Source organism: Styela clava, chromosome 1 (assembly GCF_964204865.1).
Source record: "Styela clava chromosome 1, kaStyClav1.hap1.2, whole genome shotgun sequence".
NCBI classification, from domain to species: domain Eukaryota; kingdom Metazoa; phylum Chordata; class Ascidiacea; order Stolidobranchia; family Styelidae; genus Styela; species Styela clava.
The window spans coordinates 4,439,459-4,464,243 of NC_135250.1; the positions used below are offsets into that span (position 1 = coordinate 4,439,459).

Sequence of the window (24,785 nt, forward strand, 5' to 3'; positions counted from 1 at the left end):
CTGTACGATCACTCGAAAGGGCATCTGCATCGACGATAACGAACTCACTAACACCCGTGTTCTCTCGCATATCGGGATTGCTGGAGGTCTTTATTACGCCACTGTGGCGTCGTAGTGACGTAACTTTTGGTGACGTAGTCAGGCAGTACAGCACACAATCCAAATTCCAAGAATTACCCTCCATTTGGCTCAATGAAACAAACACTCTATGTGTCTCACAAATGAGGGGCATCTGGGACCACGTCGGATGCTTCATATCGCGCCATGCTTATCTCAATAATAATTAATCGCAGCCGTCACATGACCAAAATTGCCGTTTTTTGCTAAAAACGTTCGAATAAAATTTTTTTCCTTCGGTAAATCGGATTATTTTTTCCCAAGGATAACAATGATGACGTTACTAGATTGTGCTTTTTTGTAGTATTTTGCGCAAATTCATTATACTGTTTTATTATCGATATTGAGGTACAACAATGTCCAGACGTCTCCCAAAGGAGGTGTGTCTGATCATCTGTAAAATGGGATTGAGGATTGACATATGCAAAAATTGTCGATTCAGGTCAACTAGAAGTGCATGTGGTACTAAACTATACCAGACCCTTATGGCCCTTGCTTCCCAGTACTTCTAATAACTTCTACAATTTTTGTATTAGAAAGCTGTAAGTATAAAAGTTTATGGAAACTTGCTCGTAGGTAGCTAGTTTCACTCGGGCTGTCACAAGTTTGTAGAGCGTTGCTCACAACTTGAACCAGCATGGCGTTTCAATATGGAATGCAACCTCCACCAGGTATGCCACCACCTGGTATGCCACCTGGAATATCACAACCTCCCCCTCCTGCTGGTGGACTCAGTGAGGAACGATTACAGGTTGGTTGTGTTTTTACTTGAATTTTTTATGATTTTTACTGAAGGGAATACTTCAGTTATGCAAGATGAAGTTTCATGATCAATATATTGTAACATGACCACTATGACTGAGCATTTTAGCGTATTTGATGATTTCAAAATCGATTCAATTTTTTTTTTTGGAGGTGAATTTTGGATACCTACTTAATACAACGACTGAGGTATAATACAACGACTTAATTGCATGTTATATTTTTATTGTAATGGAAGATATAGAACCCAACACTCGGTCAGTCCTGCAGTCACATACAATAGGGAACATGTTTCATCAATAACTCAATAGGAAGAATAAAGTCATATGTCAGAATTACATTTCGAAAACATGGCTTCAATAAAAAAATTGAGCAATTCACTAAAATAACAAGATGACGGAGTTTCGAAATTTTCGTCTGAACCGATTCGAATAAATTAATATTCGTTTAGACTCGAATATTCAATTCAAAATGCCCATCCCTTATATCCAGGTTGTTATAAGTATTTTGTTGGAACAAAATTTGGAATTGAAAAATCTGTAAAAAAATTATTGATGAGAGTGTAATGAACAGTGCAACCCCAAACAAAGTAGATTCCAATTTATAATAGTTTCTTACCCGGTTATCTGCCTGTGCAAAGCCTTGTTTGTAGCATAAACAATAATATATCATATAAAAAATAATGTCTGTTTATTGGTTCTAGGAAAAAGCTAGAAAATGGCAACAATTGCAATCAAAACGTTACGCAGAGAAAAGAAAGTTTGGATTTGTCGACCCACAAAAGGAAGACATGCCACCAGAACATGTCAGGAAAATTGTGAAGGATCATGGAGATATGACAAACAGGAAATTTCGCCATGATAAAAGAGTTTATTTGGGGTAAAAATATTTGTTTTTATACTGATGGTTTTAATATATAAGTTGCCAGTCAGTGTTAATTGAAAGTGAATGTTTCTTTCTTTATTTTTCAATTTTTCGTCTTGTAATTATAAAATTCAATTTATGTTTGTTGCACTGGAATGTACTCGATACCTGATATGTAAAAATACTTTGTTTTGAAAATTACGGTATTTAAAATACTGCATTCTTTAATTTTTGCCATCTCTGATTCAGAATATAACTTTTTGATGGTTCCAGCGTATTATATTCTCATAGTCTGAAGAATTCAGTTTCTTATTAAATAACTTATACATTTTCTGATAATTTTTTTCTTATCAATCCAGGGCTCTGAAGTACATGCCTCATGCTGTTCTAAAACTACTTGAGAACATGCCAATGCCTTGGGAACAGATTCGGGATGTTTCCGTCATTTATCACATCACTGGAGCTATTACTTTTGTCAATGAGATTCCATGGGTCATTGAGCCAGCTTATATCGCTCAATGGGGGTAAGATTGTGATATGAAAATTAAATAAAACAAGTTTGTTTAGTGGAAATTGTTATATTAATACAGAAAAAAAACTTATTTATAAATATGTATAATGAGGAAAATGCATTAGGTATCTGAAATATTAGTTTATTTTAAAATAAGCAATAGATATTTTGTTATTACCAGTATACTTTATGCAGGAGTTATTAAATTAGTAATTGTTGTCAATATTAGCGTTGTACTGTGCCTCCCTCCAAAAGAAAAAAAAACGGAACCCAGCTGATAGGGAACATATTCTCGAGAGGCCGTAACTTTTTTGAAAAGCTTTCCAGATTACTAAAACTTTTGGGTACAATCATACTCCGAACTTAGGTGCTGAATAAATATTCTTCATTCTCGTAGGATTTGTTAAAAAAAATTATGAGTTCTATTTTTTGGGCCAATCTATATGTGTGTGAAAATTACTGATGCGTGATGCCTAAATAATTACTTGATTATTATTTTTTTCATTGAAACCAATTCTTTTTACCAGTAATAATAAGTGTGATCAGCTGTGTAGTTATCGGTTTCAATAACTTTATGGATTGAAACATTTGGATTGCCTCAATGTTAAATGTATTTTAGACTTTAGACAGTTTGAATGAAGTAAGCTTATCAAGCAAGCAAAATAAGTGGTGCTTTGCTCGAATATAAACATTTTTCAAGCTTCATATAAATTTTGCATTTAGACTGGTCATAGTAATAAAAAATATTGTCGGGTTACACTGCGGTTCCCAAACTTTTTGTTCGTGTGGCGGCAACTTATCAGGGAAAAAACTCACGGCGCACTCACATGTGAAAAAAGAAAGTGCTTTAAAATAAAACTCAATTTTGTGATCGTCAATATTCAATCATATTTTAGTTATGTTTGATATAATTCTTTTAATTTTTGCAGTGCACTAGGCAACTTGTGCACCTATTGGGAACCACTGTGGTAACACATAATCAGTGTATTATACCGTCTAACTATTTTTCTGTATCTTCTAGTTCAATGTGGATTATGATGCGTCGCGAAAAACGTGATCGTCGTCATTTCAAGAGGATGAGATTTCCTCCTTTTGATGATGAGGAACCTCCTCTTGATTACGCAGATAACGTGCTGGATGTTGATCCTCTTGAAGCTATCCAGCTTGAACTGGATCCGGAAGAAGATTCCTCTGTTTCTGAGTGGTTTTATGATAATAAACCATTGCAGGATGAACCCAAGTAAGGATATTTATATAGTAGAATTTCTTTACCTAAAACTGAAGTATTTTTTCCATTTTAGGGATGTCTGTATACGAATATCTTGATACTCTGAAATTCAGTCTTACAATCAAATTTTATGAGGGAAATCATGATAATTAAATCGACAATGATAATGATACCACGAAAAATGACCAGTGCTGTAAAAGTGACTACTGATTTAGGAGGAGATACTAATTTTGGAAGCACCTGACACTTTCTTGTTTAGTAGTATTGACCCAATTTATACCACCCTTGCTATACCATTGCCCCACTGTCTAAGAATTCAGTCGAAATGAAAATTTACATTTTCTTTTTCTTCCAGATATGTGAATGGAACTTCTTATCGGAAATGGCATCTGTCTCTCCCTATCATGTCTACATTATATCGTCTTGCAAATCAACTTCTCACCGATCTCGTCGATGACAACTATTTTTATTTGTTTGATTTGAAAGCTTTTTTTACATCAAAAGCTCTCAATCAGGCTATTCCTGGAGGACCAAAGTTTGAACCGCTGGTCAGAGATTCAAATTTGCAGTGAGTATAAGTCTCACTTGTCATGCAAGTACTGAAATCGTGTCAAAATCAGAAAACGAGAAGACTTATTGATCGAAAGTTAGGGGATCCCCCAAAACAGCGCCTACTCCCAGTGACACCTTGTGTCCCATCACTAATTAATTAATAACTCACTAATTATACGACATAATTCATCCAAAATCAATAGGCTTCTGGTCCGAGATATGATGAATGCACATGCAAAAGCAGATTCAATCTCGCTTTAGTGAGATATTGCGTGTTTCTTTCTTCGTTTTTTTTTTTTTTTTTTTTTTTATGAACTCTATTTCAAATAGCGTAACTTTGACCATTCATGATTTACGGCCAACGAACTGACTTCCAGACCATATTGATTTGAACTGAATTAGATAGTGGTTCAACAACAGCCAAATGACCCTGCAAAAAAAGGTGTATAATACTATTTCCTGCATATGCGAAAAAAAATTGATTCTCGATGAAAAATCACTAAATAATTGCTTTAAAAAGAGAAATTAACATTTTCTTCTGTGAGTCATATTTTCAAAATTGCAATAGTCAGACAAAATTAATTAAAGCTGTTTCAACTCTGTTGTCAGTTATTACTTATCGATGTTTAGATCGTTAAGTATGTTGATAGGTATTTGTCTGTCTGTCTGTTAGATGCACGCGAGATTGAATCTGCTCCAGATTTTGCATGTCCGTTTATCATATCTCGGACCAGAAGCCTATTGATTTTGGGCGAATTATGTCGTATAATTAGCGAGTTATTAATTAATTAGTGATAGGACACAAGGTGTCACTATGGAGTAAGAGCGCTGTTTTGGGGGATCCCCTAACTTTCGATCGATAAGTCTTCGGTTTCTGACCGATATTCTCGTTTACATTGTTCATACAATTTAAATTACAAAAAGCTGGGCTTTCTGGCTTCCCACTAAGTCTTGAATATTAAGTTTGTTTATAACTAATAATTTATAAACAAATATTTACAATAAATATTTTTATTTTTTAGGGATGAAGATTGGAATGAATTTAATGACATCAACAAAATCATCATCAGACAACAGATAAGAACAGAATACAAGATTGCTTTCCCATACTTGTACAACAATCTACCAAAATTTGTTCATCTAGCATGGTAAGATCTTGAATTATCTCCAGGAAGGGGGAAGGCTACGAGCAGGGCATATCATGTGATGAACTGTCTGTCCACCAGTTTGGTGGAAATGAAATTCACATTCCTGATGCATGGACTCGGTTGGTGGTGGAAAATGTAACAAACCGGCGACCAAGGGAACCCTTACATTGATAATTTTGGTAGAAGTAGTTACCATTATTTTGATCGCAATTGCTGCTAATATTTTTCATACACAATTTTGAATAACTTGCTTTTTTGACAGAAGGTTTATTTGGATTTGATTGGTAAATGAGCAAGGACTTACGACATATTTTCTGATGAAATTGTTGAGCCAGTCAGTAAATGCAAGCATAGAATTTAAAATTGAGATGGAACTGACAGTCCGCAAATTAGGCTGGCCTTATGAAGTGTTGTAGGTGGTTGGGTGGCGGCGCAAAGTAAATATCTTAGGCCCACCAGTTTGCCCAGGGTGTAAATAAGTTAAGTGGGGAATACTGAATTGGAAAGGTTTCGCCTCTGAAGATAGTAGCTCCTTACACATCAGTGACAGCTTTTACTGCACTTTGTTTCGAGTAAAGGTGTAAGCTATCTATTAACCCTTTTTTTCCGCTGTATACAATCGACTTTATGTACCATTTTATAATATGTGATGACCAGTTAACCAAAAGTACAAGGAACACCCCCAATATCTCTTTAAAAAGCTTATTTTCGCGTCTTCCTACTAAAACGCGCCCAAATGACGTAGGCGAAACCGTTCGACCCTACGCGTGTAAGAAGAGAGAAATTTCAAAAAATGTTGAGAGAACGTTTCACACTCTTATCGCTTCGATGAACACGTGTTACAAAGAAACGAAATTCCAAGCGCTCTTCTGAAAGAGAGTTACGTCACCTTTGCAGAAAAACCAGACTCAGCTTCGCAAGCGAAGCGAAACACGAAATAATCAATGATATGTGAGAGCATGTCCACGATAGTTGTCTGGAATCTTTGTTTGTTTATTATGTGCGCGAAATTGTTTCCCGCTCGTTCAAATGACTTATTTTTGAAGTAATGACAAATACTTTCGTGTATCTCTAAGCTTTGAAATACCTACACAAATAAAATTCACTTGGTAGTAAAATAAAAAATTTACAAAAAAACAAAATGTTGACAGATCAAGCACGGATCATAGTTGGATGCTCAAAATGATTTAGTTAGTGCGGAATACTTCACAAAACATGAACATAAACGTAAAATAGTCCGAAAATAACTATTATGACCAAGGATTGTAGTACGAATATATATGTCATACGGAACAAAAGAGTTAATATTTGTGTTTCAGGTACCACACTCCCAATGTTGTCTTCATCAAAACTGAGGATCCAGATCTTCCAGCGTTTTATTTTGATCCGTTGATCAATCCAATATCACATCGAAGTAATATTAAAACATCTGAAGCCGTTATGGAAGAAGATATTGAAGCGTTTGAACTTCCAGAATATGTTCAACCATTATTGCAAGAAAATCCGTTATATACAGACAACACGGCTAATGGCATCGCCCTTCTTTGGGCTCCGAGACCGTTCAATCTGAGATCATCAAGAACGAGGAGAGCTGTTGACGTGCCTTTGGTCAAAACATGGTAAAATTATTTACATGTTACATTTTTATATAAAGATTTCAATATATTAGTACCTATCTACAAAGTGACCTATAAAAAACACAGCCCAGGTCATTTGTAACATATTCTAGGAAGAATAGAACTTTGGTGCAATTTTTTTGAAGTACTGAATCTTTTGGGTACAATCACGCAGAAACAGAAGTTCAAGTGTTGAATGATTTTTTTAATTTTCGTAAACGTAATTATGGGGGCTCTGTTTTTGGGTTACCCTGTATGTAAGGAATGTATTTTTCAAGTTGTATTCTTTGATGAGTTAAAGTGATAATGATTTATTAGCTCATGACATATATTATTTTTAACATTGGAAAATTTCAAATTGGAACACTAATTCAATTATATGAACTAATGAAAAAGCGCCTTTTTGAATATTGTTCAAATCAATTTTGCTCCAAACTAAATTTGCACTTCAAAATGCAGAATTTAAAAGTAATATACATAGGTTTGTCATTCTGTTTTATCAATATTTTTATGTATATTCCCACAACTATGTAGAAGTTCTAAATTTTGCTACTTTTAATTTTTTTTCATCTTCACTCAGGTACAGAGAACATTGCCCAGCTGGTCAACCAGTAAAAGTAAGAGTTTCTTATCAGAAATTGTTGAAATGTTATGTATTGAATGCTCTGAAACATCGGCCACCTAAACCACAGAAAAAGAGGTAAAATTTTACTTAAATCAATTTTTGTTTTCTTTTGCTATGTGCAGAATAGGGAATTGTCAAAATAGGATAATTTAATATTCGAATACATTCCAGAAAAGATATTTTTAGATCAAATATGTTGTAGGCTATACATTTTATTCCAAAACCTGCAGAAATTATTGCGCATTCTTAATGATTTAACTTGTTTTTTTCAGATACTTGTTTCGTTCGTTCAAAGCAACAAAATTTTTCCAATCAACGAAACTTGATTGGGTAGAAGTTGGATTACAGGTTGCAAGACAGGTACGTGGTTGGTTTAATTTAAATTTGATCCAATTTCTATGAATTTTTTGAAAGTGAGTTATGATTGGAACATGATTTTCATAGTTGGACAGCATATAGGATTGCATACTCAAATGGAAAACTGCGCCTTCTTGTCCAGTTAGCAATGCATGTTGGGTATTAGAACAGTTAACTAGTTATTCATTTTCAATGCCTGGGCCCTGGACTTGGTTATGGCAACACATTATTGAGGATAGAATGAATAATAAACGCTTAGTACAAAAAATGTTCAGAGGAATAAATTTTTGCATCATAATTTGTTCAATCTAGGGCAGGGTGGTCCAAACCCTGGCCCACTTCATTATCTGTGGCCCGTGTTGCATTCGGAGAGGAATCAAAAAATAGCACTTCGTGTTGTTTCGTCATAAAATTTACCAAAAAATCTTTTGACATATTGTTGGACCACTAATGTCACTGAATTGACTAGTGTTATGGCTTGCTGAGGCAACTAGCGAAGTTAAACGAGCGAAGTTCTTGGCACTATTGTGGCCCGCGAACAATGCAAAAGTAATTTTCTGGCCCGCGGAGCTGCCAATCTTGGACCACCCTGATCTAGGGCAATAACATATAGAAAAGTCTTATAATCTTTCCGTTATGACATTGCCTACTGACCTACTCAATTTAGGACACCCTTGGTGTGGGGATGGGCATAGCATTTCATACTGAGATTTTTATTCTGCAATGAAAACATAGTTAAATCCAACGCTTTGATTTAATAAATCACTGAAATATTTGTCTTCTAACCAGGGTTACAACATGTTGAATCTTCTTATTCATCGAAAGAATCTTAACTATCTTCATCTGGATTATAATTTCAACTTGAAACCGGTAAAAACATTGACAACCAAGGAACGTAAGAAGTCCCGTTTTGGAAACGCATTCCATTTGTGCAGAGAAGTGCTGCGTCTCACTAAACTAATTGTTGACAGTCATGTCCAATTCAGACTGGGAAATGTCGATAGTTTTCAGGTAAATTAGAATCTAGAATTTTTTTTTGAATTTTAAATAGATTGTGAGGAAGCCTTCAGGATTCAGATTTACTAATTTTTCTTGCATGTTATCTTCTGTAATAACTTTTCTCCGTTATTGTTGAAGTCTCTAATAACAAAATATTTGACTTTCTTACATTTTTTGGTGTTTTTGAATAATTGTTAATAGGGGATCTGTGAGCTCAATTGCATATCAGAGACTCCACAAAAAAAGGTTTAAAAAGCACTGTTCTGACTGGGCCAATGTATCAGAACTTTATACTTGCCAATATTGCTATAATACTAGTTGCAATAGTTTATATCAATTTTACTCCTTTTTACTATTCATTTTGTTCATATCATATTGGAAATCCATATAATTTTGTCTTTTTATCCAGCTTGCCGATCAATTTTAAATATATCAGTTTTACTGTTTTAGTGTTTTCTGTATTGTTTATTTTGTCCATATCATATTGGAAATTAATTTAACTCTACCCCTTTTTCCAGCTTGCGGATGGATTGCAATACGTATTTGCTCATGTTGGACAATTAACAGGAATGTACAGATACAAATATAAACTGATGAGACAAATCAGAATGTGCAAAGATCTGAAGCATGTCATCTATTATCGATTCAATACTGTAAGTTACTGTGAACCATTCTTACTGTATCATTACCTAATGTAAACTTTTGAATAGTCTTGCTCTTGTTTTGAATTTTTAGTTTGGGGTCAAAGTGCACTGCACTAATGTGGTGCTTGGCAGGATACAAAAGCAAGTACATACTAAACCTCGCTTTTTCAGCCAAGATAGTAAGTCAAAATTCCATAACTTGGTATTGGGAGCTGGAGTCAAGTCTAACTTCTTGTCAGTTGAATTTCTCAACTCAATTCCTTCAGTCTTTACTTCTTAATCGTTCTGCGTTGAATGTCTGTTTCCATGCTTCTCTCAGTTCTCATTTTTACTGATATTGCTTATATAACCTTCCACATAATGATTTCTCGATAATTTTCGTAACAATTCGGTTCAGTTTTCTATGAGACCATAATATTCTGATTTCCCTAAAATATTGTCTGATTCTGATTCTTTCTGTTTAGTTTTAGAATAGTAAATCCTTTGATTTTTTCCAACCCAAATTTTATTCAATCAGAAAAGAGAATTAGAGCTGCGACCAAAAATAAAAAAAACTATTCCCACCAAATGGTCGCTGTTATTTTCCCCGACTTTCTCACATAATTTCAGGGTCCAGTTGGCAAAGGTCCAGGATGTGGTTTCTGGGCCCCAGGCTGGAGAGTTTGGATTTTCTTCTTGAGAGGAATCACTCCGTTACTTGAAAGATGGCTCGGTAATCTCTTGGCAAGACAGTTTGAAGGAAGACATTCGAAGGTCAGTATTTGAATTGTTACTAAATATCAGTCTTCTGCCATTTTGTTATTTCCTTAATGTGTCATGTAGCATAATATCATCTCTATGTCAAATTTGCTATAGGTCACAGTTTGATTATAAATGATACAATTTACAGTCATTTTTTTTAAATTTGTGAACACCTATTACTTATCCATATAATCAGGAATGCACAGAACAGCAATAATCAAGAAAGAAGTTTTAGCAGACCATATACATGTCGCACACTTGTACAATGATGATACTGTATTATACCTAGCTAATTATAAATTAATAAAATGTTTGATAGCGAAATTACGTCCAATGCTCGCATGCTCTTTTTAAACTTTATTTGCGAGAACACATATTCTTTTCTTGAATAATATACGCACAATACTAATTGAGAAGATTCAAGCTGTTAGGAGGATTGCATTGACTTGTTGAATACTGTGACTAATTGCCATAATTTACTGGGCACTGCCGTAGTATGTGAACCAAGATGGCGGACACCGGATTGTAGTATATGTTCCAAGTTAGGGTTCGGCCATAATTTCAGGTACAAAGATTACGGAGTCACTTGTCTAGTCTCTGAACTCGTGATAGAACTAAAATATGGGAATGAAATCATGGCCTAATCCTAACCTGGTGCACATACTACGTTCCGGTGTCTGCCATCTTGGTTCACATACTTCAGGTGCACCTTTCCTAATTAATAATATAAATTTCAACACTCATTACTCTTATGCTATTTTTGCATCATTTTTCAGGGAGTAGCAAAGACGGTCACCAAGCAGAGAGTTGAATCCCATTTTGATCTGGAATTGCGAGCTTCAGTCATGCACGACATTATTGACATGATGCCGGAAGGAATAAAGCAAAATAAAGCTAGAACGATTCTGCAACATCTTAGTGAAGCTTGGAGGTGCTGGAAAGCAAACATTCCATGGAAGGTAATACTTGAATAGTGGCTAAATATCAGATTCTGGCTTGGCGATGGGGTGCATCTTGTGTTAGGAAATCGTTGAGACACAGGTTCGAATCCCATGCGGGGTTGATTTTGTGCGAGAGGATTGCTGGACTTCTTTCCGGCATAGGCTGGTTATCATAAACACTTGTCAGTTACGTCTTCCTCCACCATCTGAAAACAAATAACTGGCTGACTAATCTCATACCCGACATGGACTGTTAACCATATGGAGGCCGTGGGTTGTCATATGATTAAGCCGTCTTATCCCCTTTCCTCTATCTGGGAATCATTCTTTTCCTAAGGTTCAAGATATGTGATCATGGAAATTACAGCACCATGGTATATCTCTTGTCTAGAGCCGTGTTAGTAGCAAATGCTTAAATCATCTCATAAAAATTTATCCAACATCTTTATTCACTTTAGGTTCCTGGCCTTCCAACACCAATTGAGAACATGATTCTTCGATACGTGAAAGCGAAAGCTGATTGGTGGACGAATACGGCTCATTACAATCGTGAACGAATCAGACGTGGTGCTACCGTTGACAAAACTGTTTGTAAGAAGAACTTGGGAAGATTAACGAGATTGTATTTAAAAGCTGAGCAAGAAAGACAGCATAACTATTTGAAGGTGAGAAATAATTTCAATTATTTTATTCGATCAGACACAAAGACATTCAAAGGGATTGAATTTTTGAATTTATTTTTTGTTATTTATATCAATTCACAGGGGTGTCTCAAAAATATTGTGTGCCGCTTATCCAAGTTGTATGAATCCCACTTCATATGGTTACTCTCCCTTCTGCCAAAAGCATTATATCTATCCTAATGAAGAACATAGCATGAATTCCACTTAAGCTTGTTTTAACGTTTTTTATCATTGCCAGGCCGCATCATAGCATGAATTCATATGCTTACTATATCTATCCTAACCCATAACATATCATGAATCCCACTTCATATGCTTACTTTAACCATTTGCCCAATAATATATATCTACACTCATATCCAACTCAAAACATAAGGAAATGCAAGACAAGTGGGAATGGTGTGAGATAGGTAGCAAAGAGTGGAACAATTGGGACACGATTTAATGGTTGCACATTATGGCAAGCAGTAGGAATGCCCTGCCATTTTATATTCATGTATTTTCACACTTCTTGAAATTGAGGCTAAAGTCGGCAAAATGTTAGACAACTTAGTTTATTATCGCAACTCTCTCTCACTCCAGGATGGGCCGTACATTACTGCTGAAGAAGCTGTTGCAGTTTACACAACAACAGTGCATTGGTTGGAAAGCAGACGTTTCTCTCCGATTCCTTTTCCACCTCTCAGTTATAAACACGACACCAAGTTGCTTATTTTGGCTTTGGAGAGATTGAAGGAAGCTTACAGGTAAGCGGAGATCTAGTTTTTAGATTATTCTTATAATCCACTATTCTGGCTCTGTAACTTTGCAAGTATTTTCTAAATTAAGTCACATTCAACAAAGAAATTTGGGTACTTCTGTAGTGTGTGTACCAGGTTATTGATTAGGCCATAATTTTATTCCGATTTTCTTTATTTTAGTTTTATTACGAGTTGGGGACTGTCTGTGTTAACCAAGTGAATATACCCCCTGCCCATAGGTTTCAGTACCTTTACACGACTAGGTAAAATAGGCGAACAAAATTAGTTACCTCCGTATTGGTACACACTTCTGGAGTGCCGAAATTCTTACATAAATAGTTTAAAATTTTAAATATGAATTATATAAAAATTACGGAGAACATAACTTGATTAGATTTCTTGTGGTCTATATTTTACAGTTATCAAAGAGCCACTTTTTGTTGTTCACCTTCCTTCTCAAACAATTTGTTTCGCATTATAATAAGTGCAAAATGTGGTGCAGATGTAAACTTTATTCTAAAAAAATTAAATGTTCACATCTATCAATGTGGTGGCAATGGCGAGTATTTTTCCTTGAAATGTTGATGTCAAAAATTGAACATCTTGTTTATAAATAACTTTTTGACTTAAAGTGGCCTATTGAGTTAAATATCTGTAAATGGGTAATATTGAAAAACGAGTTCAACAATTATGAAAAATACTTTTTTTGAAATTTTAAATTTTAATATCGATGATATTATTTTACCTTCCAGTGTCAAAAGTCGTCTGAACCAGTCTCAACGTGAGGAACTTGGATTGATTGAGCAAGCTTATGATAACCCTCACGAAGCTTTATCGAGAATTAAGCGTCATTTACTCACTCAGAGAGCTTTCAAAGAGGTTTGTGTTTTCTATGATAAGTAAATACATACTTAAAGATTATTCTCTAGGAAGAAACATTAATTCCAATTAATGTTGAACTGGTACTGTTATCAGTAAACTTATGATACTTACATTTTTATTTATAAGCGTTATGTGACTATACATGAGGGCCTGATAGCTGTGTGTTAAACTTAACTTGGTTGTCCTTGGAATTTAAATATCTCAAATTTAGTTTTCTGCCTTAGCTATTTTTCTAGAGCCTTGTTTTGGGTGAAGGTGTTTGAAACACCTTATAACTTTGGCGTTTAAAAGATGATATTGTGGCCGAATGGCTAAATACTTTGTACAAAACAAGTTTTATATTTATAGTATTCAATACTGTCAATTACTGTATTCATAATTCTCTATTTTTTCATTCAGTGCGGAATCGAATTTATGGATCTCTACAGCCATCTAGTGCCAGTATATGATGTTGAACCGCTGGAGAAAATCACAGATGCGTATCTCGACCAATATCTTTGGTATGAATCGGACAAGAGACGTTTGTTTCCACCTTGGATCAAGCCTGCTGATACTGAACCACCTCCTCTGCTTACTTATAAATGGTGCCAAGGTAACAATTTTTGAATTTTGGCCTATTTATAATTTATGCAGACTCTACTGTCGGAACATAGGAAGATGCTTGCCACCCTACCTCTAATTACCACGCATTGTCCGCAGATTAGTATCCTGTGGGAAGCACTATTTGAGATCGTAAAGTAGTTCACATATTCCATAGTTTGTAAAGTCTCCACCAAGTGGGGCAACCTAAAATAACTAGACATTGAATTTTTCCCTCATTTGACGTCGACCAGTAATCAAACAGGAGGCAGAGGTTTGCCATATCATTGAGCCATTATTTCGGTCCACTCTGCCCTGGAATAATTAAATTGTAGCCTATTTAGCACATCATTATAGGATAGGATGAAAATTATTTTCTAAATTTTCATTATTTCATTTTCGGACTTAGGACAGACAAACTTATTGAAAAGCACAAAATTAGTTTGACACACAAAACATTTGTCTTGACTCACTCATTGCTCCCGTGTACAAAGATTTACACAATTTTAGATTTACTAGTGTTGCATCGTAGTCGTGTAATTAGTTTGTTTGTATTCTTTCAAGGCATCAACAATCTTCAAGATGTCTGGGAAACAGCGGAAGGTGAATGTGATGTCATGATGGAAACTAGATTTGAAAAATTATATGAAAAGATTGATTTGACTTTGCTTAACAGGTACAATATGGTATTTCTTTTTATTGAATAAATTGTGAATTGTGATTGATTCAATATCTGTAATTGAAATATATACAATATGGAGTGAGAGTTATCCTGTAATTGTGAGAATTTGGTTTTGTTTCAAATCTGAATGTCAATGTGTGCTGTTTCGGACAAGTACCGAAACGTTTGGCTTTTAAGTCCTATCAAGTTTGTATGTCAAAGTACAGGGAAGTTTAGATTTCAGACCATATTATTGCGGGGGAAATGGGTGTAGATGTTGTTTTATGTAGAAGTTTAAAGTATATCAATTCTAAGTGTCTGCACGTGTTGTTTTGGACAAATACTAAGAATGTTTTTAAACCATATGTCTGAGTGTCTGTATGTGATGTCGTGGACAAAAATTAATTTTTTTTATGGCATATTATGTCAGAGTGTCAATATGTGATGTTTTGTACAAATAATAAAAAAAATTTAAGCCATATTATGTCTGAGTGTCTGCATGTCATGTTTTGAAATATAGCAAACACTAACAAGTTTTATTCTTAAATAAATAAAGTCTGCATGTCTGCATATAATGTTCTGGACAAACAACTGTGTAATTAACCCATTTTCCAGGCTTCTCCGTCTGATAGTCGATCACAACATTGCTGATTACATGACGGCAAAGAACAACATTGTCATTAATTACAAGGACATGAACCACACTAATTCATATGGAATCATTCGAGGACTTCAATTCTCATCTTTCATTGTTCAATATTATGGATTAGTCTTGGATTTACTTGTACTTGGTTTACAGGTACAAGAAGGCTATTTGTACTTGGCTGAATCTGAGAGATTTCAATTCTTTCTGTATTGCTTTAACAGCACCGCTACATGTAACAACTACTGCATATTCAGTTGCTTTTTTCAGAGGAATGGCAAAATAAACTTGGCATATGTTATATTTACATTGCAAAATCTAAAAGCTCTCATTCAATCAGAAAGTAGTAGATTCCTATATAACAGAGTTTACTTTTCCAAAGCCATATTAGAGTGAAGGCATGACAAATGCTTCATAAATTTTTTTTTTTATGTTTAAGGTTACCCTTTTTTGTATGAAATGAGTGACATGAGGAAGAATACAAACAAGGCTGTCGTCGTGGCATCTAAAATGATTTCCAATTTTGACCGTTTTTATCCCATTTCACAAGAATGTTGCGGCCTTTTCAAAACCATATTAAATGCTCCCAAATATGCAAATTCGAGTCATTGTAAAAACAACTAAAAAATCTTATCAAACAATGGAAATATGCTTTTATCCGAAGTTAAACAAATGTTTTGATTTACTTTATTTGGTATGACAGTAAGTCTTGTGCTATTTACAATCCGATTCCCTTTTTCCAGAGAGCCAGTGAAGTAGCAGGTCCACCACAAATGCCAAATGATTTCCTGACATTCCAAAACATTGCAACTGAGACTGGACATCCGATACGACTCTACTCAAGATATATTGACAAAATTCATATGTTCTTCAGGTATTGATCTTGATTCCCTTTTTCTGATGTCATTTCATTATTGAGCACGAAGTAAACATTGGATCGCTTTCTGAAATTGTAGTTCTTGTTGTTGTGAAAAATGAAAAAAGCTTTTTTCTATTGGACCAATTAATTTCAAATTTTCTGAGCATAAAGATGAAGGAAGTTGCTTATGGAAGTTGCTGGTGTGCACTGTGCAGCCTCTAAAAGGAGTTTTAAATTTACAGTTAGCTAAATCTGGTACGCGTTATTAATTTCAATCCCTCAGCGTTGCAAAGGATATGCCTGAGTCCAATCAATTAACTAAATATGCCTATAACAGCTAGATTTTGCAAAGCGAACAGCGTGGTGCGGCTCATGGTTTCACCCAGTTATTTGTATCTGGCCCTCCTGTATTAAAGGTTGCACAACCCCTGGCTTAATGGATATGCTTTTATTTTTATTCATATTTCCTATGGTTTCCACCAAAATCAATATATTTCACTCCAAACTTTTCTGGATTCCATAATACAGGAAGAAACCTTCATAGCAATCAAAAAATGCTCTTTTTATGTGCCCAGATTATTTTGATTGTTATTTTGAATAACCCCTTGCCCATAGTTTTTCTTCCCTTTATACAATTTGATGTAAAGTAGACGAACAAAATTAGTTACCTCCATATTGGTACATGCACTTCTGGAGTGCCCAGAAAGAATCACAATTAACAAAAAAATTTATATGAAATCCAGGTTTTCTGCTGAAGAGGCTCGTGATCTCATTCAACGATATTTGACTGAACATCCCGATCCAAACAACGAAAACATTGTTGGTTACAATAATAAGAAATGTTGGCCGAGAGATGCCAGGATGAGACTGATGAAACACGACGTCAATCTGTGAGTAGTAGGAGTATGTGTTTAAGGTGGTTGAAGTCACTGAATGGCTTAACCCTAGAAGGAAGAAGTGGATGAAATTTCTTCCGACAGGTGGTTTGGTGACCCATAGTCAGCAAAACATATGATAAGATAATTGACAAAAGCAATTAAATAAAACTGATCAGGAGGGCTAACAAAACCTCAAGTAAGGTTTGAAACATGCAGATTTTAGATTTAAAGGTGTTGTCAAAAAAGTGGTATGTGTTCCCTTGCCTTAAAATCTAAATCCAAAAATGTTCAGATTTCAAAAATAGAAATTTGGAATCCAAGAATGTTAAAATAATTCAAATACAATCGAACCCATTTATATTTGATATTTCGAAATATTTATTTTAGGAATTTTATAAAAAATTATGAAACCATTCATTAATTTGTGAGTAAAAAATCAAAACCTTAAACTAGAAATGCAGAACCAAAAAAAAAGTTTTTGTTTGACTCTGATTCATTAAAATAATCATCTTTTGGCTTAGTGTTGATAAATTTTTCAGTATTTTTATTGCCATTCCAAACATCTGCTTCATTTTACGAATTGTAGTTTTATATCTATCTTTAATGAATATAATCAACCTATCCTTATACCTTAATACCGGGCAAGGACGTTTTAGCAAATTTTTCGATTTGGTTGTTTCTCTTCTATATTGGTCTGATATCTTGAGCATATCATTGGCTGTTGTCTGTTCTAATTTATATCAATGGTTGAAATCCAAATTGTTGTTGAATGGTAAAACATTTTTCAATGTTTTTATTGCTGGCTGTAAACTTATGCAAATTCTACTTTTTATTCCAGGGGTCGAGCTGTCTTTTGGGATATCAAGAATCGTCTTCCTAGATCTGTTACCACAGTAACATGGGATAGTTCATTTGTTTCAGTTTACAGCAAAGATAATCCAAATCTCCTGTTTAACATGTGCGGATTCGAGTGCAGGATTCTGCCAAAATGTAGAACAACTTTTGAGGAATTCACTCATAAGTGAGTAATTGTTTTACTGAAGAATTGAATTCTATCAGGACATTGCAAATGGGTATGATATTACTTGTTAGTGACTTTGACAAAATTTCGAGTCGGTATTGGCCGTATTGCCCGTATAGTTCAAAATTTTAAAGATAAGCTTGTGCCAAATTCGAATCCAGCTAAATATAATTATGTGCGAGAGGATTGCTGGGCTGGTCAGTTATGGCTTCTTCCCCCATCAAGTCCTTACATTTGAAACGATTATTTGGCTTACTAATCCCATACCCAACATGTACCTTGAGAAAAATTTTGCCTAGGCTCGAATGGCTCATGTTCCTATATTCGTGCATTGTTCCTTGTCTCTCAATAAAACGTTGATATTTTTCCAGGGACGGTGTTTGGAATCTTCAGAATGAAATCACAAAAGAACGAACTGCTCAATGTTTCTTGAGAGTTGACGATGAATCGATGCAAAGATTCCACAACAGAGTTAGACAAATTCTCATGGCTTCTGGTTCAACTACATTTACTAAGGTAAGTGCTGGTTTATTTGAGGTATAGTAGGAGGCAGTGTACAGAGTTTTAACTAGAGGCTGGTCTTATCTTTAAAATCCTCAAAGATGGTTGGGTTCAACATTTCGAGAGTCGTCAGTTTGAACAGAAGTACATTTGAATTTTCATATTGTAGATCAGGGCTACTCAACTGGCGAACCCCGGTCCGAATCCGGACCTTTTGAGTACAAGATTCGGGCCGCACCCAATTCTTTATTTTAGAACATTAGCCCGACTTTTGACATTTCCTTTTATAAAATGACTTTTATAGTTTTGAATATATATGAAAAAAACTAAAACACTATAATAAGCAATTTTGATTAGCTAATAATCATTAGCCGGTCGAGGAAGTGTGCTTTTAGGGATGCCTAAATATAAATTCTGGAAAGACTGGACCCAAATAAGTTTTGTTTGCGGATCTTCGATAAAAATAGTTGAGTAGCCCTATTGTAGATTATCCTATGCCAGCTGGCGCAGAGATATCAAGCTGCCTAGCCCACTGTCAATCCTGGTCTTTGACGTAATGAAGGCTATTTACTCTCAGTGCTTGAATTGCAAGTTTCTATAGAAATTAGTTAAAATTGTTGAGTATTGCCAGAATTGCCTGAGCCATTGGGAGTCCCGTATTCATAATAATTCAAACATCTTACCTGTATAACTTCGTAGATTGTAAACAAATGGAACACTGCTCTCATTGGATTGATGACGTACTTCCGTGAATCTGTCGTAAACACTCAAGAACTCCTCGACCTACTCGTCAAATGTGAGAACAAAATTCAAACTCGAATCAAGATCGGCCTCAACTCAAAAATGCCGAGTAGATTTCCTCCCGTTGTGTTCTACACACCAAAAGAATTGGGAGGTCTCGGAATGTTGTCCATGGGGCATGTATTGATACCACAGTCTGACTTGAGGTGAGGTTTTCTCCGTTTACTCCTTCCTAACATGGGTAATTTGATTCTAAGTTATAAACAAAAGTTGTTATGCCTTTTTTCATTTTTCCTAGTTTTCTTGGACTTTTTCCGATCTGTAAAAAGAATAATGTGCATGAATTTCCAGAAGTGCTCAATGGTTTCATTGTGGATATGCTCCTTTTATTATCTTCTACGACTTGTTGCCAGTATCCATGTAGTAATCTATTTTTCTCACCCCACACAAAATTCCATCATAAAAAAAAATTTAATTATTGCTGTCCTCATGGCAAGGGACGTACTTGTGAGACAGTGGGGTTTTTTATGCAACCGATATAAAGATGTTAACAGACTAAATAACTGGTAAAACAATTAATGATTATAACAAGAGTAGCCTTGTGTTAATAGAACGGATTATTAATCACCGCGAATACGAGTGATGTGTTGGGCATGGAGCCCGAAATTTTTAACTTGTTTGGTCCAATACTATCTCATAGGTTCTCAAAGTGTTCCAGACACATACGGAGCACCAGGGCTTCGTGTGAGAAACCTAAAAACCAAAAGTTTGAAAACTGCTACTTTATATTACATATCTAACTTATACGTTTTGTTCTGCAGATGGTCAAAACAAACTGATGTTGGCATCACCCATTTTCGATCTGGTATGAGTCACGATGAAGACCAGTTGATTCCTAACTTGTACAGGTATATTGTAGTGAAATTTTTTGATTTTTTCAATAGAAGCTCGTCGAAAAAATTGTAAATTAACAGTCTGGGAATGATGTTCCACTTTTATTTGAGCATTGTTGACCTTAGGGATGCCTTTTTTGCATGAAAAAATAAAGTTCAAAATTAATAACGAATTTTTTGGTAAAAAAATCTTCCAGCGTTCAAACAATCATGCTATTGTGTTTTCTGTTGTATATATTTTTTTTGAAGGAAATGTTAGTCATTTATAATTACATATTGTTTGTGGCGGTTAGGTTTTCCTATGCGGTAGCAGGTTGATAGTTCTTAATACGATAATTTAATAACTCCCAATGTAGTTATGAACATCTCGTTATGGAGCATCTTGTCAATCCAGCACGATTTTACCTCAATATTCGTTTTAGGTACATCATGCCATGAATGAATATTTATATAAGCACATGCATCGCTTTTCATGATATAACTTATCTGACTTGATCAGATGAAACATTACAGAAATATATTTTTTTAGTGCACAGCAAACACTTGAGTTACTGATATATTATATTTCTCATTGGTTCTAGGTACATCATGCCATGGGAGAGTGAATTTATTGACTCACAGAGAGTGTGGGCTGAGTACGCACTCAAACGACAAGAAGCAAATGCTCAGAATCGACGTTTAACTCTCGAAGATTTAGAGGACTCGTGGGATCGTGGTATTCCACGTATTAATACTTTGTTTCAGAAAGATCGTCACACACTTGCATATGACAAAGGATGGAGAGTAAGGACTGATTTCAAGCAATATCAGGTATGGGGGTGACTTTATTATAGATAGCGTATACATTATTGATTTAAGTGCTATTTTTTAACAATTGGTGTCTAATCGTATACAAAATAGAGAATTGAAAAAAAAAAATTTTCAATATTGTATTTAAAAAAAAAATCATGCACATTCAATCGGAAAAACAGGAGACTGACCTCTGAGCAAAGTTTGAGTTTGGTTCACTTTTTGCCAAATGCACCAGAAAGTACTTAAGTACATTATGCAGCGATAAATTCCGTTTGTTTCATGAATTGAAGCAGTTTTAGCTAGTCAATAGACAATATCAAAGTATCTTTTATCTTTTAATTATCTTATCCTTAAATGTCAATAAGATAGTTTGTAATTTCATACTTTATTACTTATAGCGGAAACCTTGAATAAATCTCTCCCTATTTCAGGTCTTGAAGCAAAATCCTTTCTGGTGGACTCATCAACGTCACGACGGAAAATTGTGGAATTTAAATAATTATCGAACCGATATGATTCAGGCACTTGGTGGTGTAGAGGGGATTCTAGAACATACTTTGTTTAGAGGTAAAGTATGATAAGTGTTTATTGGTATAAATTAATGTTTTATTGAACACAAACAATACTAAATAACAGAATATAAAGTTAGACATAAGACACATGTTGCCTCTGCTACGCCAAAGTACTGAATGACCTCTGGAGACCAGCATGACAGTATTTATACCCAGGAAGCATGCTTCAGTGGTTTTACCCACAATGCTCTACCATCATGCTGTGCTGTCATTGGTCAGTTAAAGAGTGAGAATAGAATTAAAGTACAGTCTCAGGATGACAATCATCTGGATAAAATGTAAATGAGAACACACAAGTTAACAATAAGTAGCACGAAGTGTTTTACCAGAGCATAGTGGATTATTGATGTTTACTGTTCATTTACTGTTTTATTTAATGTGATCCCCAATGTGGAATATGCAATAAATGAAGAACACCATATGCCTGGGAGTGAATTCCCACATTTTGGACACAAAAGTTGACATATGGATCGTTTCCTAGATTGTTTTTGACAATTCACTGTGACAATGCTCAATGACAAAGCAATGCTCCGGCACATGGGTGTCTCCCTTGGGATTCAAACCTACAAACCCAGCTAATTTAATCAGAGGCATGATAGCAAGGATGTTTAGAACATTTAGCACAGTCCACCACCAATTGTAAAAGTATTCCACATTTGTTCGGACTTGTGTTTTGTAATATACGCGGATTTGGCCTTGTTTGGCCCAATTTCATTCAATTTCAAGTAATATAGATGTATATGATTTTGCTGTTCATAAATATCCAGGATTTTGGCTTATCATGAAAGTAGGAATTTTATTGGTAAAAACGTCATTTATTCATGTTAGTGGGGCCTTCTACTCTAAGAGGTAACTCGATTCATATACACAATGTTGCAACTTTTACAGTCAGTAACTTTGAACTCTTCTGTTCACTACAGGAACATATTTCCCAACATGGGAAGGTTTATTCTGGGAGAAAGCAAGTGGATTTGAAGAATCCATGAAATATAAGAAACTAACAAACGCTCAGAGATCTGGTTTGAATCAAATTCCCAACAGGCGTTTCACTTTATGGTGGTCACCTACGATTAACCGTGCCAATGTAAGTCGAGTATTTGTGCTGAAAAAATGGCCCCTGAAGTAGAGCCAGTCTCGAATCGTCTGAACCGGCAATTCTTGTCTCCAGGTTGCCAGCAATCTCCGCTAAATTTGACAATTTGAAAACAAACATGACTAGTAAAACCGACATTTGCGAGACTTTTTATGTTCTGCTTGAAAAATTTTGATTCCAAAAAAATCTAAATTACTTATCCTAATCTTGGTTTTAAACATCAGAATTCCAAAATTTGTCTTAACTTTGAAATTTAAGAATGCGATTCCAAACACTACAATTGGGGTAGAAAAATTTTATAATTAAATTCCCATATGATGATCATAATGTACAAGACCGTAGAGTTAGGGAAATTCAACTTTGACTCTAGCCATCACGAAAATAACCTGTTAACAAAATTTTTCACTTTGACCCAGAGCAGTTCTGAGTTCATTTCTTAATCAAAACACAGCAATTTGTTACACAACAAAAATTCACTTTTCAGGTTTATGTTGGTTTCCAAGTCCAGTTGGATTTGACAGGAATTTTCATGCATGGAAAGATCCCAACATTAAAGATCTCTCTCATCCAAATCTTCAGAGCTCACTTGTGGCAGAAAGTACATGAGAGTGTTGTGATGGACTTGTGTCAGGTATGCTAATGCAACTTCAGATTATATTTTAATTTTCAAACAATTCCCAATAAATTTTGTTTTGAGGTTTTATGTAAATTTAAATTATGCGAGCGACGACTTTTATTTGCCTTTTGTACTCATCATTTTGGATTGTTGATGCAGATCTCGGGCATTGATATTCGCCACAGGATTTGTGTCAAATGCAATGTCAAGTCTTCAAGCATGCGGCACCAAAACCAATTTGTGTATGGAGCTTTGACAAATTGAATTAGTTTTTGCTCAATCACCGCTTGGTGAGAGCCTTGTTTTGAGAAAAATTAAGACGTCATGCTATGTCAAACTTGAAGTGGTGACATAGTTACTTCTGTTGCAGAGCAGCCGTGTTCACGTTGAATTTTAATAATAAATCTCTATTTTTCTCAGGTTTTTGATCAAGAACTTGATGCCCTTGAAATTGAGACAGTGCAGAAAGAAACAATCCATCCCAGGAAATCATACAAAATGAACAGTTCTTGTGCTGATATTCTGTTATTTGCTGCTTACAAATGGAATGTTTCTAAACCTTCTCTTCTGGCTGATTCTAAGTAAGTTGTTCTGTCAGACTGTGCCTTTTGGGGTCTTTTTATAGGGTGACCCAAATACAACAGAACCCAGGTCATTTGGAACATATTCTAGAGCAGCGGTTCTCAAACTTTTTGGGCCACGCCCCCTTTTTAGAATTTGTCAATTCTCACTTGTCAATGAAAAGTTTTGGAATGCAAATATCCAAAATAAGGCGGGTAAGATCAAATCTAACAAATATTTTTATTTTTTTAATTTGCTTCACGCCCCCTCAATAATTGTCTACGACCCCTTGTGGTGCACACGCCCCACCATTGAGAACCGCTGCTCTACAGAGGACACAACTTTTGTGCAAAGCCTCCTAAATTACTGAAACTTTTGGGTACAATCATACATAAACAAATAAATTTTTTTTATTTTCGTTGAATAAATTGTGAAATTCATAATTCTGATTTTTTCGATCATCATGTGGTGCATGCTTTTTTCTAATCATTCAACACTATAAACAGAGACATGATGGACAGCACTTCCACACAGAAGTATTGGTTGGATATTCAGCTACGTTGGGGAGATTACGACAGCCATGATGTTGAACGTTACGCTCGGGCTAAATTCCTTGACTATACGACAGATAACATGAGTATTTATCCTTCTCCTACTGGACTTCTGATCGCAATTGACTTGGCGTACAATCTACATAGTGCTTATGGAAACTGGTTTCCAGGTTTGTTTATTATTTGTGTGTTGAAGATTGAGTTGAGATCGAATTTATTAGAATTGGAAGTTGAAGTCGAGTTGTAGTTAGAGATATTAAATCAGTGGTTTTTAAACGGTGAAGCTAATTAAAAATAAAAATATTTGTTTGAATTGATCATGCCCATTTTATTTTGGATATTTACATTTCTTATTTTGTCAGCCAGAAAGAACACTAATAAAAATACGATAATAAAATTTTGCTCATTTATTTC

The 24,785-nt window shown here is 35.0% G+C and overlaps 1 protein-coding gene across 1 annotated transcript in view; it reads left to right on the forward strand.

The window, feature by feature from the left end:
• Positions 1 to 630: 630 nt before the first annotated feature.
• Positions 631 to 24,785, forward strand: part of LOC120337743 (pre-mRNA-processing-splicing factor 8) — a 36,966-nt gene continuing 12,811 nt past the window's right edge. The window contains exons 1-31 of the mRNA XM_078116731.1: positions 631 to 868; positions 1,583 to 1,758; positions 2,103 to 2,267; positions 3,276 to 3,494; positions 3,838 to 4,050; positions 5,057 to 5,182; positions 6,502 to 6,801; positions 7,379 to 7,498; positions 7,696 to 7,783; positions 8,570 to 8,791; positions 9,298 to 9,432; positions 10,033 to 10,176; positions 10,941 to 11,123; positions 11,564 to 11,770; positions 12,371 to 12,534; positions 13,281 to 13,407; positions 13,810 to 14,002; positions 14,554 to 14,665; positions 15,266 to 15,449; positions 16,037 to 16,167; positions 16,896 to 17,042; positions 17,869 to 18,051; positions 18,423 to 18,567; positions 19,252 to 19,499; positions 20,115 to 20,201; positions 20,768 to 20,996; positions 21,410 to 21,545; positions 22,471 to 22,634; positions 23,128 to 23,274; positions 23,680 to 23,840; positions 24,327 to 24,541. Of these exons, the coding sequence (XP_077972857.1) occupies positions 755 to 868; positions 1,583 to 1,758; positions 2,103 to 2,267; positions 3,276 to 3,494; positions 3,838 to 4,050; positions 5,057 to 5,182; positions 6,502 to 6,801; positions 7,379 to 7,498; positions 7,696 to 7,783; positions 8,570 to 8,791; positions 9,298 to 9,432; positions 10,033 to 10,176; positions 10,941 to 11,123; positions 11,564 to 11,770; positions 12,371 to 12,534; positions 13,281 to 13,407; positions 13,810 to 14,002; positions 14,554 to 14,665; positions 15,266 to 15,449; positions 16,037 to 16,167; positions 16,896 to 17,042; positions 17,869 to 18,051; positions 18,423 to 18,567; positions 19,252 to 19,499; positions 20,115 to 20,201; positions 20,768 to 20,996; positions 21,410 to 21,545; positions 22,471 to 22,634; positions 23,128 to 23,274; positions 23,680 to 23,840; positions 24,327 to 24,541 (5,185 nt within the window). The 5' untranslated portion in view covers positions 631 to 754. The remainder of the gene's footprint in view (positions 869 to 1,582; positions 1,759 to 2,102; positions 2,268 to 3,275; positions 3,495 to 3,837; positions 4,051 to 5,056; positions 5,183 to 6,501; positions 6,802 to 7,378; positions 7,499 to 7,695; positions 7,784 to 8,569; positions 8,792 to 9,297; positions 9,433 to 10,032; positions 10,177 to 10,940; positions 11,124 to 11,563; positions 11,771 to 12,370; positions 12,535 to 13,280; positions 13,408 to 13,809; positions 14,003 to 14,553; positions 14,666 to 15,265; positions 15,450 to 16,036; positions 16,168 to 16,895; positions 17,043 to 17,868; positions 18,052 to 18,422; positions 18,568 to 19,251; positions 19,500 to 20,114; positions 20,202 to 20,767; positions 20,997 to 21,409; positions 21,546 to 22,470; positions 22,635 to 23,127; positions 23,275 to 23,679; positions 23,841 to 24,326; positions 24,542 to 24,785) is intronic.